This window comes from Rhinolophus sinicus, linkage group LG10 (assembly GCF_036562045.2).
Source record: "Rhinolophus sinicus isolate RSC01 linkage group LG10, ASM3656204v1, whole genome shotgun sequence".
Taxonomy (NCBI): Eukaryota; Metazoa; Chordata; class Mammalia; order Chiroptera; family Rhinolophidae; genus Rhinolophus; species Rhinolophus sinicus.
Window position 1 is genome coordinate 10,981,443 of NC_133759.1, and position 16,015 is coordinate 10,997,457.

The following is a 16,015-nucleotide window of genomic DNA, read 5'->3' on the forward strand; positions in this document are numbered from 1 at the left end:
ACCAAAGGTCAAGTCACACAGTTTAGAATTTGGAAATTAGCTTTACTGATTATGATACGCCTTTCTTTGCCTAATGTGTCATTCTTCCACAGTAGCAGTCTCCATCCTAAATCTTTCCTATTTAAAAAATCATCTTTAAATGGATGGTGTGGAATTCAGAAAGCATTTTCCAACAAAAACAATGTTATAAATGGTGACTAACTTCTGAGGACAGCCAAGAAAGCCTACCTGATTCATAATACCAAGCTAATTAAGCAAATGACTAACAGTATTAGCTTAAATTCTAGGAAGGGAGGAAGAAGTAAAATGGGAGAAGTTTTTCATCCCCTCCAGTACACAGTGGAAGATACATTGAGGAAACAAGGTTTTGGTTTTTACTGCCATGTCTATCCTTTTTCCTATCTTAGGTGCTCCTCTCTACAGCCAACAAGCATCCTATTGCTGCCCTACTCAGCACTCCCCTCAAAACCTGGTCTTCTCTTCAAGGAGCTCCACCATACTAAACCCTAGGTTTTGCACACAGCCATGATATCATGGATAAGAGAGAAAACCTAGACTAGAGCTCTGGCTTTGACAATTACTAGCTATGTGACCTTGGATCAGTCAATTACCCCTCTGAGAATCTCTTCTGTTAAATGGCTTTAAATCTTACATCACAATGTTGTGTGGATTAAGGTCCCTTGCAAACATGTGGTATATTATCAGAGCCAAGAGTGTGGTTTCAAACACACTCAGCTATTAATGTAACTGACAAAGGCTACCATGTGGAAACGAGCAGGGCCAGAACCAGAGCCCAGCCTTCTGCGTCCTCATCCAGTGTTCTTTTCCAATATACTCGGCTCCCTTGCCAGGTTCTAACATTACTGACTTTCCCTGGTCCCAAACACAACCCCAGAGTGGCTCTCTCATCAAGCCTTGCTGCAAGAGTTCAGGTCATGTACGAAAACGAACCTTCCCAAAGGTGACAGCATTCTTAAAAATAGGAGACTTATTTACCCAAATTTATCTCATTTGTTTCAATGCAACAGACCTGCAGATTAGTATAGGTAACAGTCATGTGGAAACTTCCAGGCTCTCTGGAAAAGATGATTATTTGGGGGCAGAAGCTAGCTACCCTGGGGTTATTTCTGCTTTCCACAGTCTCCTTCTTCTACTCCTGGAATCAGATTTTTTTTTTTTTTAATCATATTTTTTAAAAAGCACCAAGTTTTTCAGGTGGTGACTCTAGGTGTGCAAGATAAGGGAGGCAGACAGAGCAGAGGTAGCAGTTGACACTATGGATGGTCTGTCTGTTCAGGCAATTTCCAAATTCCTAGTGTTACTGCAGTTTAGTGGTGAAAACGTCAGAGTCCTCGCATTAAATATGTTACTTATGAGGGTCCCTGCCTGTAGTTTAATTTCGGAACATAACTCTTCCCTGTCTTCCTCCGTACTGGGTACCCAATCTGAGTACAGAGAATTTACCCTTTATAGCCCCCCTGCTCACATGTTGCCTAATTAAGAATCAGGCATCAGTGGCCTGTGTAAGTGGGAGGGTTGGAAGCAGGAATTCAGGATTTCAGTCTATGACATCCTACTTAAGACACAGCCTCTTGGAACACAGTGAGACTAAAATCAGGCACTACCTGTAGCAAGGCTTACGCAGTACAGGCATTTACAGCTTGGGGTTTTGAATGCAATTTTTGAGATAATCTTGAAATCATTGCTCAGTGTTAGGTAACTTTGTCAGTCACCCAGTCTTGCCCTTTCTAGCCTGAGGTTTTTTCTGCTTACCTAAAGAAATCTTTTTAGTTCCCACCTGCTTTTAATCCGAGTAAGATAAGTACTTGCTAAATGCCTGACCATCTGTGTAAGAGCTATGTTCTACCAAGAATTCAGGCTGAACTATGTACACTTTGGAAAGCTTTAAGACTCTCCAGTGCCAGAGATGAAGTAAACGATGTGCAAAGCAGACTGAAGGAAATCATAGCAGGCAGCTTGTTTGTACCACCACCGTCAGGATTCCCTTTGCAACACCACTGACAGGTGAATACCAACAAAGGTAAAAAAAAAAAAATAATGGAAAGGCACAGGGACTCAAAGGGGGTAGGAGGTGGGAATTAGACAAGCAGCAGCCATCTTATGTTAAAGGTTAAAAAGGAGAAAAATCTTTGTACATTTCACTTGGAGTTTTGAAGGAAAGAAAGTGCTAAGAAGTGAACTTTCTCCTCATAAAGTCCTCGTAAAAATCCATGTGAGTTTGCCTTGAAGACCGTCCAATCAGACCTGATATTATTGGGATTCTCCAGGCCCAATTTTAAAAAAATAAAGAGACAAAGTGTGTGTGTAGGGGTTGGCGGGGGGGGGGGGGGACGGGACACTTTTGCTTACAGAAACCTGAAACAAGCCTTTTTCCTAAAATGTGAACAAAAAAGTTTAATGTCTGCATACTGTGTTTCCTCAAAAATAAGACCTAGACAGACCATCAGCTCTAATGTGTCTTTTGGAGCAAAAATTAACATAAAACCCTGTCTTATATTATGTTATGTTAGATAAGACCTGGTCTTATATTACATATTAATTTTTGCTCCAGAAGACCCATTAAAGCTGACTGTCCGGCTAGGTCTTATTTTCGGGAAAACATGGTACTACTTTAATATGAAAGCCCCTTACTTGACTCAGCACTAGTGCTCATGCTCATGTAACAATTAAAGCAACTTTAAAACCAAATGTGGCAGATACTGTGCTGGGTTTTTCACAAATAGTCTGCTCCGCAATAACAGGATAGAATTTAAAGAAACATTGCATTTCAAAATCACATACAAAAACAACTGTTTCCACGGGAAAATGGGAGTTGGGGGACAAGGGAATTTCAGGTTGCAGTAAAACTGCTTTTTTCTTTAGGAGTATCAATAATAAAGGCATGTTTTAGCTATAAGGGGATGTTATAAAACCTACACATCATCAAGGAAACCCTACAATTGATCACCTCACTATGGCCTCCTTTCTCAGCACTATTGGCATAGTCCTTCTGTGGTCTTTCAAATTACTGTGAGGACAGACAAGAGCAAGTCAGAATAGGAGTGCTGCTCAACCGGGCTCCCCTCCCACACCACTAGTTCCCCAACGTGTTATCTGATTGTGTGATAACACAAACGGTAATTAAAACTGTGCTCCTATTCAACCCATCCCATTAGAATAAATTCGTATTACAAAAACACAATCTGTAAGACAGGTGGTTGTATTAGTTAATTACTCTTCCCAACAACCTTATTATGTAAGCGCTATTACACTGGAATCCTATTTATGAGTATATAAGTGTGTAGACCACTGCATCTATTACTCTATTCATGCATAACTTTATGACCTAGTGTGAGACTGTGATGGGGGATGCACTTCTCCTGTCCCTCAGTACAAATTAGATCCCTCGTCCTCTCTTAAAGTATGAGCTACCCTGAGTGTGAGTCTAAAGTCTAAAGAGTAATTGTGAATACTAGCAAACTTTGCCATACTGCACATTCACAAAGCGGTCAAGTGTCCTGCTGAAAGCCACAAGTAGCACTCAAACTTTTGTCTGCCTCTTTACTTAAATTTCTTGGTATCACTTCCAAATACTTTACAGTGCTTATTAAGGATACATTTTCAATTCAGTTTCCTGGATCCATGTGAATCTTAAGCAGCGAAGTAAGAATACCCATTTCACTTGTATCCCCATTTCTATCTATTTTGATAAATTGCCAGGGTTTTATGATTTTGCTCTGAGGACCACATAAAGAAAAATTCCAAAGTCAAGGATTCCTTTAAAGAAACACTCTGGTTGTCACTTTTGAAAACCAACTTCAAGCCTCCAATTAAAAAAATGAGTAATGTTCTCAAACTTTTTGGTCTCAAAACCAGTAAATACTCCTATTTCATGAAGGAAAAGACAATCAAAGACAGCAACTCCATGATGATACAATGTTGGAATTATTATAGACTTTAAAGCAGCGATTATAACCATACTTTATAAGTAAGGACAAACACTCAAAATGAACGAAAAAACAGAAAGCTTTAAGCAAAACCAAAAGGAAACTCTAAAATGGAAAAATAATCAAAATTAAAAATTCACTGGGTAGAGTCACCAGCAGAATGGAGATGCGAGGGGAAAAAGTCAGTGAACTTGAAGATAAATTAATAGAAATTACCTAATCTGAAAAAAAAGATGAACAGAACCTAAGAGACCCGTGAGGTAATATCAAAAGATCTAGTATTTGTGTTGTCAAAGTCCCAGAGAGGAAAATGAGTATTGAAAAGAAAACAGATTTGAAGAAATATAGCTAAAAATTTCCTAAATGTGGCAAAAGACAGATTCGCGATCAGCAAACCCCAAAGAGAATAAACAAAACGAAACTGAAATCCAGACACAGCAAAATCAAACTGCTGAAAACTAAAGACAAAGTAAAAATCTTGAAAGCAGCCAGACAAGGACACATTACATACGGTGTAACAACAACTTGAATGACTATGGATTTCTTATCAGAAACCATATATGGTCCCAGAAAGCAATTGAACATTTTCAAATGTTAAAAGAAAATAAGTGTCAACCTAGAATTCTACATCTAGTAAAAATATCTTTCAAGAATAACAGTACAGAGGTTTTTTTTTTTCTTTTAAGCTTATCTGCCATGAATTCATAGGGAATGGGTTCCAGCAGCTCAGGCTCCTTCCCATTGGTTCTCACAAAATGTGCTTCTCTGGGTGGAGCAGGCTGGTGCTTCAGTTGAACCCAGGTACATTTCTCTTTGGCTTCCTTCTTTTTCTGATTATTTCCTTTCACACGTTTCAGGAAGCTATCTTGGCTCTTAAGAGTGCTCAATACGTTCAATACATAAATTCTCTTGGCAAGCATTTGCCTTTAACTTGTTTACAACCATGCCCACCACATGCTGGGTAACACAGTAGACCCTTCCAGTTTTGCCGTGGTAACATTTGTGGGGCATTCCTTTTTGAACAGTGCCCATTCCCTCGATGTCTACAATATCACCTTTCCTGTAGATTCACATGTACTTGGCCAAAGGAAAAACTCCGTTTTCTAAAAGGCCTAGAGAGCATATAGCAGGTGCATCTCCCCTTTCCTTTGCGTAGGATATTTTGGCAAATTACTGGAAGATGGCAGTTCCCACCAAAAGGAACTATTTGTTTTTCCTTTTATGCCCTTGAAAGTATGTGTGACATTTGAAAGCAAAAGTTTTCAGTGTAGATGTAATACATATAACAAAGACAAAAAGATGAGAGAGGTAAAGGAATGTTATATGGTGGGATGGTTTCAACATTTCATTTGAAGTGATAAAATATTAATTCTAAGTTCTCTGTGAAAAGTCAAGAATATATATTGTAATCTCTAGAGTAACTACCAAAAAAACTATAGAGAAAACATCAAAAATTCAATATAAAAATTAAAAGTACTAAAAGATGTTCAAATAATCCAAAAGGCAAGAAAAGAGATGAGACTAAAAGCAGAGGAAGCAAAAACAAGCATTACATAGACAAATCCAAATGTAACAATTACATTAAATGTAACTAGTCTAAATATACCAATTAAAAGACAGATTGAGAAGATACATAAAAGACAAGACCCATCTATTTGCTATCTACAAAAAAGCCACTTTAAATATGATGTAAGTAAGTTGAAAGTAAAAGGACAGGAAACAATATACTATATAAACACTAATAAAAAGAAAGCTGGAGTAGCGGTATTCATATCAAAGTAGACTTAAGAGCAAGGAAAATTACCAGGAATAAAAATGGTCATTACGTAATAATAAAAGGGTCAACTCACTAAGATATAACAATCCTAAATGTGCATGCATCCACCTAACAAAAGAGCCTTCAAGTAAATGGAGCAGAATAATGGAACTGAAAGGAAAAATAAACAAATCCACAATTATAGTTGGAGACTTCAATACTCCTCTTGGTAATCAGTAGAACAAACAGAAAAATCTGCCAGGAGGATGTAGAAGAATTTAACAACACTATTAGCCAACTGGATCTGACTGACATGTATAGAACACTCTACACAGAAACAGCAGAATATGCATTCTTTTCAAGTGCACATGAAAAATTCACCAAAAAAGAACACAGCAAACCTTAATATAAAGCAACTGAGATCATACAAAGTATGTTCTCTGACCATAATGGAATTAAACTAAAAATCATTAACAGAAAGACAACTGCAAAAGTCCAAGTACTTGGAAATTAAAACACTTCTAAATCATTCATGAGTCAAACACTAAGTCTCAAGGGAAATTAGAAAGTATTTTGAACTGAAAGAAAATGAGCAATACATCAAAATTCACGGGGTACACAAAACATGTAGGGTCCTTTGTATAGAGGTAAATTTACAGCATTAAGTGTTTCTTAGACAAGAAAGGTCTCAAGTCAACAATACAAGTTTCCACCTTAAGAAACTAGAAAAAGAGCCAAATAAAGACAAAGCAAGCATCAGGAAGGAAATAAAGGGCAGAAATCAATGAAACTGAAAACAGAAAATAAGGAAAAATGAAATCAAAATCTTGTTCTCTGAAACGATAATTAAGAAACTTTTAGTCAAACTGACCAAAGAAAAAAGACAAAGGGCACAAATTATTACTATTAGGAATGAAGGACACATCACTACAGATCCCACAGATATTAAATTAAGGGATTATGTCAACTCTATGCACATAAAATTGACAACCTAAAAAAATGGACCAATTTCTTAAAAGCCAAGAACTACAAAAACTCATCAAAGGAGAAATAACATGAATAGTTCTTTACTTAAAAAATGAAAATCTAGTTTAAAATCTAGTTTCCGAAAAAAATTTCTAAGGAACAATCCTGGAATTATTTCAAACAGGAATCATCTTATTGGATTCACAGAGAAAAACTCATACATAATTTAAAAACTTTTCTTCTTTTAACATACACTTGCATTCATTTGGTCTTTACAATTCAAAAGTCTAGTTAACTTGATTGCTATAAAATATACACACTTCCATTGGTGGTAATAGAAAAGCATAACGTGCTGTATTCAACTGAATTTTTATCAATACTTCTTGATCTCATTAATGCGGACAGTGTGGCTACTCTTAAAAGATCTTTGCTTATCAAAGTAAATCAAACATATTACTTTGCATTTCCATCAAGTGAATTATTAACTATATAAGAAATCAAAAGTATTACTTGAATAAGTACTCAAAAGACAAACGTACAAATGGTTAAATCCTACAAAGCAGGATTCTCAAACAACTGAAGTGATCCTTTAAAGTTGTGCAAAAATCAAGTATCTACTACTTACATAATATAAAGTGCTAAGACGTATTACATGAGATTGAACCATATGAAATTACCTATTACCAACTGATTCAACCTAGAACAATGTAAGCATTCCCTGCCTTATATCTGGTTCAGTCTTCTCAAGAGTTCTAGTCACTTCTACCAGGATGGTATTATAGTGAATTACCTTGGATGTTGGGGACTGAAGTTCATTCAACATTTACCAAACATATTGTGAGATTTTTCACAAGAACGGTTATTTGCAAATCTAGGATAGGAACACGTACTAGGAAAGGAGTACTTTACATGGCTACAGACCTTTGTTTTACTTCTACTTCTCTGGAGTCTGCTACTTTTAATTAAAAAAAAAACAAAAACATAGCCCTGTTATCTGAAGCATGGATTCACTATAAAGGATTAAGGTCCATCAAGGCTGAAAATATAAGCGAGGATGCAACAAAGTTTTCTAAGATCACATCGTTCCTTTACTCAAATCTCTTCAATCACTTCTTATCTCATTGAGTCCAAATCCTTACTGTGGCCTATAGCCATTTTCTGCTTCTCTCTCCCCTCCTCTGTTCCAGCCACCCTAAACTTCCTGAGGTTCTTTAAACATGTACTCCCTCCTCAGGACCTTTGGACTAACTGTTCTGTCTACCAGGAATGCTCTTCTCAAAGATACCCACATGGCTCACTTCCCCACCTCCTTCAGAGGTCCACTTAAATGTCATCTCCTCAAAACGGCCTTTTCTGACCAACCTATTAAAATAGTACCCCAACTACAGGCGATTTTTCCCCTTTGACTTATTGTCTGTATTTCCCCCAATAGAATATAAACTACAAGGAAGACAGGCCTTTGTTTTATTCATTGCTGTATCCCCAGAGTCTAGAACTGGAGGCACTCAATAAGAATCTGCTGAACAAGAACATGCACAAAGATTGTATATATGCCTCTAACTAAAAGTTCTGTTATAGATACTAAAAAAAAACGTAAGAAAACAGTTTGGAACCCTGCACACTGATTCAGAAGGAAACAACTACCCTTTGGAGGAAAATATTTTATTTTCAACAAAATATGAAGACAAAACGTTAAACCTGAGTGCATACATACTCCAAGTCTCCTGGTACAGAATGCTTTGGTTTATCACACAAGACTTTTGCTAGGTCATTTTCCCAAGAACCAAGAAATTCTGGCTAACAGATAAGTAAGGAATAAATAGAGGCGGATTTCACCCATTAATGATATTCAAGAATTAGGAACTAAAGAACATACGAGTCCAAACCTCACAGTACATAGCCAAGATAACTGAAATCAGAATTGGGAGTGGTTGACCTCTGCAGACACTGAGAGAAAAAGTCCTAAAAGGATCGCACCCCTTTTCTGGGCGTCAGTCTAGGGATGCAAGGGGGCATGGAGTTCGGGAGGGCGAGGCCCGGGCTCCAAGTAGGGTGGGAGTGGTGTGCCTGAGCCACCCTCTTCTCTCTCGGTAGATTTTTTAACTCTGGAGAAAAGGGAGTGCTGCCTGCGCCTACCCGCTCCCCAAAAGCCCCGGGGAAGAGTTGCAGAGAGTAAGCCCCGCCCCTTCCCCGAGGCCAGCCTTGCCCCAGCAGGGCGCCCCAGTCTCCGGCTCACCCGGCTCCCGGTTGATCTCGATGTCGAAGTGGCACTGCGGCCGGTCCTGCGCCCCCATCGCTACCGAGGCGGCGGCGAGAGCTGGGAGAGAGGGGGAGGAAGGTGGTCAGGTCGGGAGCCGGGGCGGGGGCTGGGGCGGAGCCCAAACCGCGGGCGCCTCGCGCCGGCCTGTCGGGACAGCGCGGAAGGGTGAGACGGGGTCCCCTCCGCCCCCGATCTCCCGGCTCCCTTGTGGCATGCACACGCATGCGGGCGAGCTCTTCACCTGGCGGGCCTCCAGCCTTAACAGCTCCCCGTGCACAGCGGAGAAACCGCGGCCACTGCGGCCGAAGCCCAATGCTGCTAACGGACCACCACCCCCTTCCCTGGGCCCGGCCTCCCAGTGCCACGTAAACCTCGCGAGAGTCGGAACAAATACCGCGAGAGCACAGTCTCGAAGCGGGTGGTTAACCGAAAGGAAGCACACGTAGGCGTTGTTTGGGAGCTCTTGTGAAACCCTCAGCCGGGTGCTCCTATACCTGAGCTTGTCCTTTTTGCCCCGCCCCTTCCCTCCTTACCATTGGAGTCAGTCGCCCAATCTGAGAGCCCTGGAAGCGCCTGCGCTCTCTACATTCTCGTCCCCCTCCAAGGTCCGTGAGCTTCAGCTCATCTCCCGATATCGCGAGACTTTGCTGTTGACACCTGAGAGTCAGCTGTATGAATGAAGTCATTGAGGTTTAGTAAACCAACAGAACTTTGGCTGGTTTTCTTTTTCGCAAGAGGTAGTTATGACGCTATGCTACTGTTAGACCGTTCGTCTCATTTCAAAGACCTTTTAAGCTGAGGTGTGCATTCGTTCCTGCTTTGGCGCTCGCGTCATTGGGATAGTTGTTCATGGCAATTCTTCATCTTTTATGATGAGTCAGTTCAAGTCCTTTGCCCATTTTTAATCGTTCTTCATTTAATTGACTGCGAGAGTTCTGGACACAAATGTTTGTTACGTAGATGATATATGTAATTTCTGAGTCCAAATCTTTGTTGATAGATGATTGCGAATATTTTCTCAGTCTGGGTCTTGTCTTTTGTCTTGATAGTGGCTCCGCAAAACAGTGTTTAATCAGAAGGCATTTGATCAATTTTATCTTTTATGTTCTTTGATTTCTCTGGAGTTCAGTGTCTTCACCTGTAAAATAAACAGGACGAAATACCTTCTAAATAATTCCCTCCTTGATCAAAATTCTTTTATGCTGTCCTGTGAGTTGAAATTATATTTCAGATGATGCGATTTGGTCTGTGGTTAAGGAGAAGAAACTGCTAGGACAAGGCAGGCCTAGCAGCGTCCACCAAAAGGGCTGATACCGCCTCTTCATCCTCAAGAGTGGTAGAAAATTGGTATGCAAGGAGTTTCCAAACCCAGGCTTAATTTGGCTGTGATTACCAGGACGGAGAACCCTTGGCAGGAATTTTCAGGAATGATTCTGGGTATTTAGCCTTTTGGAGTGGGATCACACCAGCAATTGGAACTTCAATGGCGAGGACGTTGTCAAAACTAATCAGGAGTGCTAGTGGGGAAACTTAGATGGAATAATTTTCTAGAAAAGAGAAATTACCATATTTGACTCAAATAGAAGGCCTGAATAAACCAGTAACCATTGAAGAAATTGAGTTAGTAATCCTACATCTCCCTCCAAACAACTGTGAAAAACATTCTGACATAGCCAAATGGGAAATTTGATTATGGTCTAGATTTTAGATAAAACCAAAGAAATATATTTAATTTTGTTAGCTATATTAATGAAATTTTGGTTATGTAAGAAAATGTCCTTGGTTTTTTTAGAGATGCATATTGAAGTACACAGGGATGAAAACACATGATGTCTGTCTGCGATTTGCTTTATAATGCTTCATCAAAGGAAAAAGAAAATACATTTTTAAATGGCTAACGACTGAAACAAATGTGGCAAAATCCTGATAATTGTTTCATCTAGGTGATAGGTGTATGGGGATTTTTGAGCTATGTTTTCTACTTTTGCATATCTTTGAAATTATTCATAATAAAACCATTAAGAACAAAAATAGTCTTTCTTTCCAAAAACACAAGGTCCAAATTGCTTCATAGGCAAATTTTACCAGACCCTCAAGGATCAATAATCCCTTTCTTATCAAAATATTTCAGAAAATCGTAAAGAGAGAGCTACCTAACTTATCTTGTGATACCAACACCAGACAAAGACAGAGCAAGAAAGTTATAGACCAATCTCATTATAAACATGAATTTAAAAATCCAAATATTAGGAAATGCAATTTAACAGTATTTAAACCCCAAATGTTCATGACCAAATTGGTTTTAACTCAGGAATGCAAAGGTGGTTCAACATCAGAAAATCTATTCCTATAATTCACCACATTAACAGATTAAAGAAAGGACACGACTATCCTAGTGGTATATTGGTTATCAATTTATTGCCTCAGCTCGTTCAGTATATCCTGTGATACACAATTCAACCTCAAGCAGGGATCCCTGCTCTAACCTCCCCCCAAAGTAACTTTTACATTTTTATAACTTAAGGGAGAAAAGAGGTGAACAAAAGAGAAGAAAAGGAATCCAATGAGAAGGTACATACACAATTCTACCTTATTTCCTTATAGCATTTTTTAAAGTACAAGGATATTCTAGATCTTAAATGGGGAATTGTGCAGAAAAAAATGAACATAATAGGCCTGACACTGCTATCTTTAGAAAGTCCTGACTTACAAGTTTGGCATTTGGATGGAATTTGGGAACTGGAATGGTAGTTTCCTACACCTACAGAAAACTTTCATTATATGATAAGAATGCCTCACTATGTCTAAACTATTTGAACAAACAATATGGTTTATGCTGAACACCTGTTTTCCTTTTGGGACTCTGGAATTTTGGTATGTGCTAGGCAGAGAATGCATATGTGACCAGCCTCTAATAAAAATTTGGGGCACTAAGCCTGTAATGAACTTCCCTAGTGGACATTTCTCATATGTCACAATTTATCCCTGGAGGAATAAGTTTGTCCTGTGTGACTCCACTGGGAAAAGGAAGTTTGAACCTGGTTTCCTCGGCTTCACCTCATTTGCCTTTTCCCTTTGCTGATTTTGCTTTGAATTCTTTTGCTACAATAAATCATAGCTGTGAGTGTGACTATGTGCTGAGTCCTGTGAGTCCGCCTAGCCAATCATCAAACCTGGGGGTAATCTTGGGACCCACGAAGCAGAAACAGAGATACTACCAGAATTTGGTTAAAAAAAAAATTTTGAAAATTTGCAAACACGTTTTGAAATCCTAGATTTATTTTTTGTAGGGAAAAAAGGGGTCAACGATTTCATGGAGTACATAAAAATGTGTATTTTGATAAAATAGCATCCTCGTGATATTAGTCAAGATCATGGGCTTTTTCCATGAGGGACGAGGGGAGCAAGGAACATGGCAATGGCAGCTTCAAGCACACAACTTTATAGCCTGACAATCTGATGGGAAACCTTTTTACCTGCCAGCACCAGTGAGCAAAATCCTGGGGAAGAGATTCTGATTGGCTTGATAAGGTTCATATGCCCATCTCTAGTTTAGTCTTGATGACCTTGGCAATGGGCAGATACTATGATTGATCAGCTTAGGATGGAGCCAGTCCAGGAGAAAGGAATGGGGTTGTGGCAATACAGAGACAGCCACTGGGGCAGTGGCTACAAACTGTCACCTTAACTGTGGATACTACACCCATCTTTTTGCCTTTTAGGTAAGTGGCTTTTTAGCCACAAAGTTGTTTTACACCATGGCTGTGTTTTCACAAATGTCTGCTGCTTCATCGTTTTTGTGGGGGGAGGGTGGGTTGGATCCCATCAAATTCATGTGAAAAACCCACTACAACAAACACTACTTGTCAGATAGGGTCCCTACTCATTTTTTGTTGATCCTACTGATATCATTCTCTAAATTCTGCTTCGAGTCCTTGGCTCTGACACTTTTTCTAGACATTAGTTTTTGCAAATAGATTGGTTTTTGGTAAAAACAAAATTTGCATTTGCCCTGGTGCTGACAGAAGCTATACTTGCTGAGCAGCCCATCTGGGTCTGCCTACCAAGAGTAAGGCATTAGACAACTGGAATCTTGGTTGTTTCCCTCAGAAATCAAAGACCCTGAGACTGGTTTCGGTGCAAGTTGCTTATTTGAGAAGTGATCCCAGGAAACTCCATTTGGCGGGGATGGGGAAGGTGGCCAATATAGTGTGTGCTATTAAGCCAGCTACCACAGCAGGTGATTAGCGTTTGGCAAGCAGTACAAACATCTCAGAATTGTCCATCTGGAGGGGTGAGGGAGCTGGGATATTCATCTTCTATCTCCCGAGAGTCATTAGTTGAGAGCTGCTCCCTGGGTAATAATCCCAAGGTGGTTCTGGCCTTCTCTGCCTGGGGAAAGCAGACTTCGTTTTAGGAAAAAGTCCTCAGGAAAAGAGACATATATGTGGACCGCTGGGAGTCAGCCGGACACAAAGGAATCAAGTTCAGTGAAGTTGAAGTTCAAGGAATGAGAGTGGGATGCTAATAGCTTCTGCTCCAACGGGCAATTTTTTGTTCGCAGACAAGAGTGCTCAGGGATTCAACAGCATAGACTTTTTCTATGACATAGGATTTGATCATTTCCTCATTGGAGTTCCTGCAGCCTCAACATCTGAACAATTTCGTAGCCACTTCAGGACTGCCCTCAGCCTTCTACTTTCTACTTCTGACACAAGGCGCCCACTTGGCCACAAAGGCTGATTGTCAGTGTAGGGAGACCTAACTCCCCTGCAGGGAACCCCCAGCCGGTGTCTCTCAGTGGACATTTCCGGGACATTCTGCAGGCTTCGCAGAGGTCCCTGCAGAACTGAGCCGCTACTGCCTATAGCGGGTGACCTCTCAGTGGCTTTTCGTTGTTCTGTCTCATTGTCCTCACCGCCTGCCTTGTGCTTCCCGAGATCATCTCCCAAATAAACAACCTGCACCCAAGGCCTTGTCTCAGGCTCTGCTTCAGGGGACGTCTAAATTGAAACATCAGCTGGTGCTCCCATTCCAGCCAGAACCAGGTCCTATGAATACAAGCCAGGCTGCCTAGTAAAGAGGGGCAGCTGCCATCTCATTCCAGCTGCCGGCTGCTATGTGGATCTAGAAGACCAGCACTGCTAGAAATCCAGGCTTTAGTGGGGAACCCTCCTATTTTCAAACATTAGCAACTAATTCAAAACTGAAAACATTGTACAGCGCCCACCATATCAGGCCCTTGAGCAGCCCACTTGGTAGAGTATGGACACCAACCCCATGACCAGTAGGGGAAGGGGACCACTCATGGGCTAGAACCCTAAAGATGGCAGAATGGGTGGGGAAGCAAAGAGCAGACCTGAGAAGGCCTAGAAAGGGCCAGAACCCTCAGATAACACATCGGAGCTAACACACATATTCTGTGTTTACCATGTGCCCAGCTCTTAACTGCATTCTCTCAATCTGGCAAGCTCAGCAGGCAGGTGCTACTTTCATCACCCCCATTTTAGAGGCGAGGAAACAGCTTTCAGAGGTTAAGTGATAGATCTGGGATTCAAAATTAGCTCTCTTCACCATTTATACATCACAGCCCCTCTGGATTGCAACCCTCCAGTCCAACAAAAGGAGCCAGGAACTTGATAGTCTAAGTTTGGGTTCAAAACAAAGCCTGCCTTGCTCACTTCAGCAGCACATATATACTAGAACAAAGCCAACAGAGGCAGAAGGAAGGATAAGATAGAAGTGTTTTACCCTAATAAAATAATAGATCAAAGATGGATAGATCATAATTTAAGTGAAAGGCTACTGGGAACTTGATAATAAATCAAATCAGGTCACTTTCTGTTGTGATGCAAAAGCATGTACCTGTCACTTCCTATGATGTATTCTTGCCAAAAATATTAGAACCTGAGTCTGAAAGAGCCTCTAGATATACCAGTTTATAGGAAAAGTGGGCGAGTGTTTAATGACACAACAGGGATATAACTAGGCAAATCCAGAATATGAGAAGTTTGAGGGTAGATGGCATTTTTCAAGAAATGGCAAAGAAAAAAAGAAGTGTTAACTATTTTTAAAGAGACGTAAGGGACATCAACAAAGTGCCATGTGTGAATCTAGTTTGAATCCAGATTCAGACAAAAGGACATTTTGTGGTAATAGAAGAAAATTGAAACTCAGCGTTCAGGACACGCTACTCCAAAATACGGCACCTTGGCATATTAAATATTTTAAGCTGAAGGAATCTGAGAAATGGCCTATGATGGAAGGACTCCTTGACCTCCTCTGAAGCAGGTCATGAGACCCTCATACGTGAGGTGCCCTCCCTATACCCAGAAGAAAAGCATCCTTATCTCTGAAGACTGAGGGACACGCAGAATTTGAACGAGCAGGCCTTGCTACGTTTCCCCCAGCTCACTACACTTAGCTCACACCCTTTTGTCCTATTACATTTTCCCCAGACTTCCATTCTTCATCAAACCTAGTATAAAAATGCTCACATTCAACTGCTTCTTTGGTTAATTTCCTTATGAAGTCTCACATGTCACGTAAAACTTAAATTTATATGCTTTTCTTTTGTTAATCTGTCTTTTGCTATAGAGCCCTGGCCAAGAACTTTAAAAGGAGGGACGGAAAAAGATATTTTTCCTCCTGTATATCATCTATTATTAGATATTAGTTAATAATTATGAATTACTATTAATTTTGTTAGCCATGATAAGTGTTGTTACATGTATTTTTAAGTCCTTACAGTTTTTCTGAAAAAACCAAAGGAGACACTTATTGCATGAAAAATTCTGTATCTCAATATTCGTGTTTTGTGGAAAGGCAAGCTTTACTTCAAAGCAATCTGAAAAGAGCAGTCGGGGGGTCCCCACAACTACAAACTGGCAGAAGGGAGAACACAGTTACATGTCTGTCTGGCAGGGACTCAGGAGGGAGTCACACCAATTCCTGCCAATCACCAAACACTTGCTCAATTTCCTGTTCAGGTTGAAACTATAGAGGTAGACTTGAAGATACCAGTGATATGTCTTTGTTATCCAAACACATCTATTGCAGGAAAGAGGACAACTGGAGGCAACTTAC

At 40.2% G+C, this 16,015-nt stretch overlaps 1 protein-coding gene across 7 annotated transcripts in view; it reads right to left on the minus strand.

Annotated features, from left to right (window-relative positions):
* Window positions 1–10,468, minus strand: part of NKTR (natural killer cell triggering receptor) — a 47,993-nt gene extending 37,525 nt beyond the window's left edge. For 2 of the 7 annotated variants that reach the window (XM_019727536.2, XM_019727535.2), the window contains exons 1-2: window positions 9,171–9,315; window positions 8,906–8,986 (exon numbers count right to left, since the gene is read on the minus strand). In XM_019727536.2, coding sequence (XP_019583095.2) covers window positions 8,906–8,963 — 58 coding nt within the window. In that variant the 5' untranslated portion in view covers window positions 8,964–8,986; window positions 9,171–9,315. The other 5 variants (XM_074312551.1, XM_019727538.2, XM_019727530.2 and 2 more) reach the window with 4 other exon arrangements.
* Between the last annotated feature and the right edge of the window lie 5,547 nt (window positions 10,469–16,015).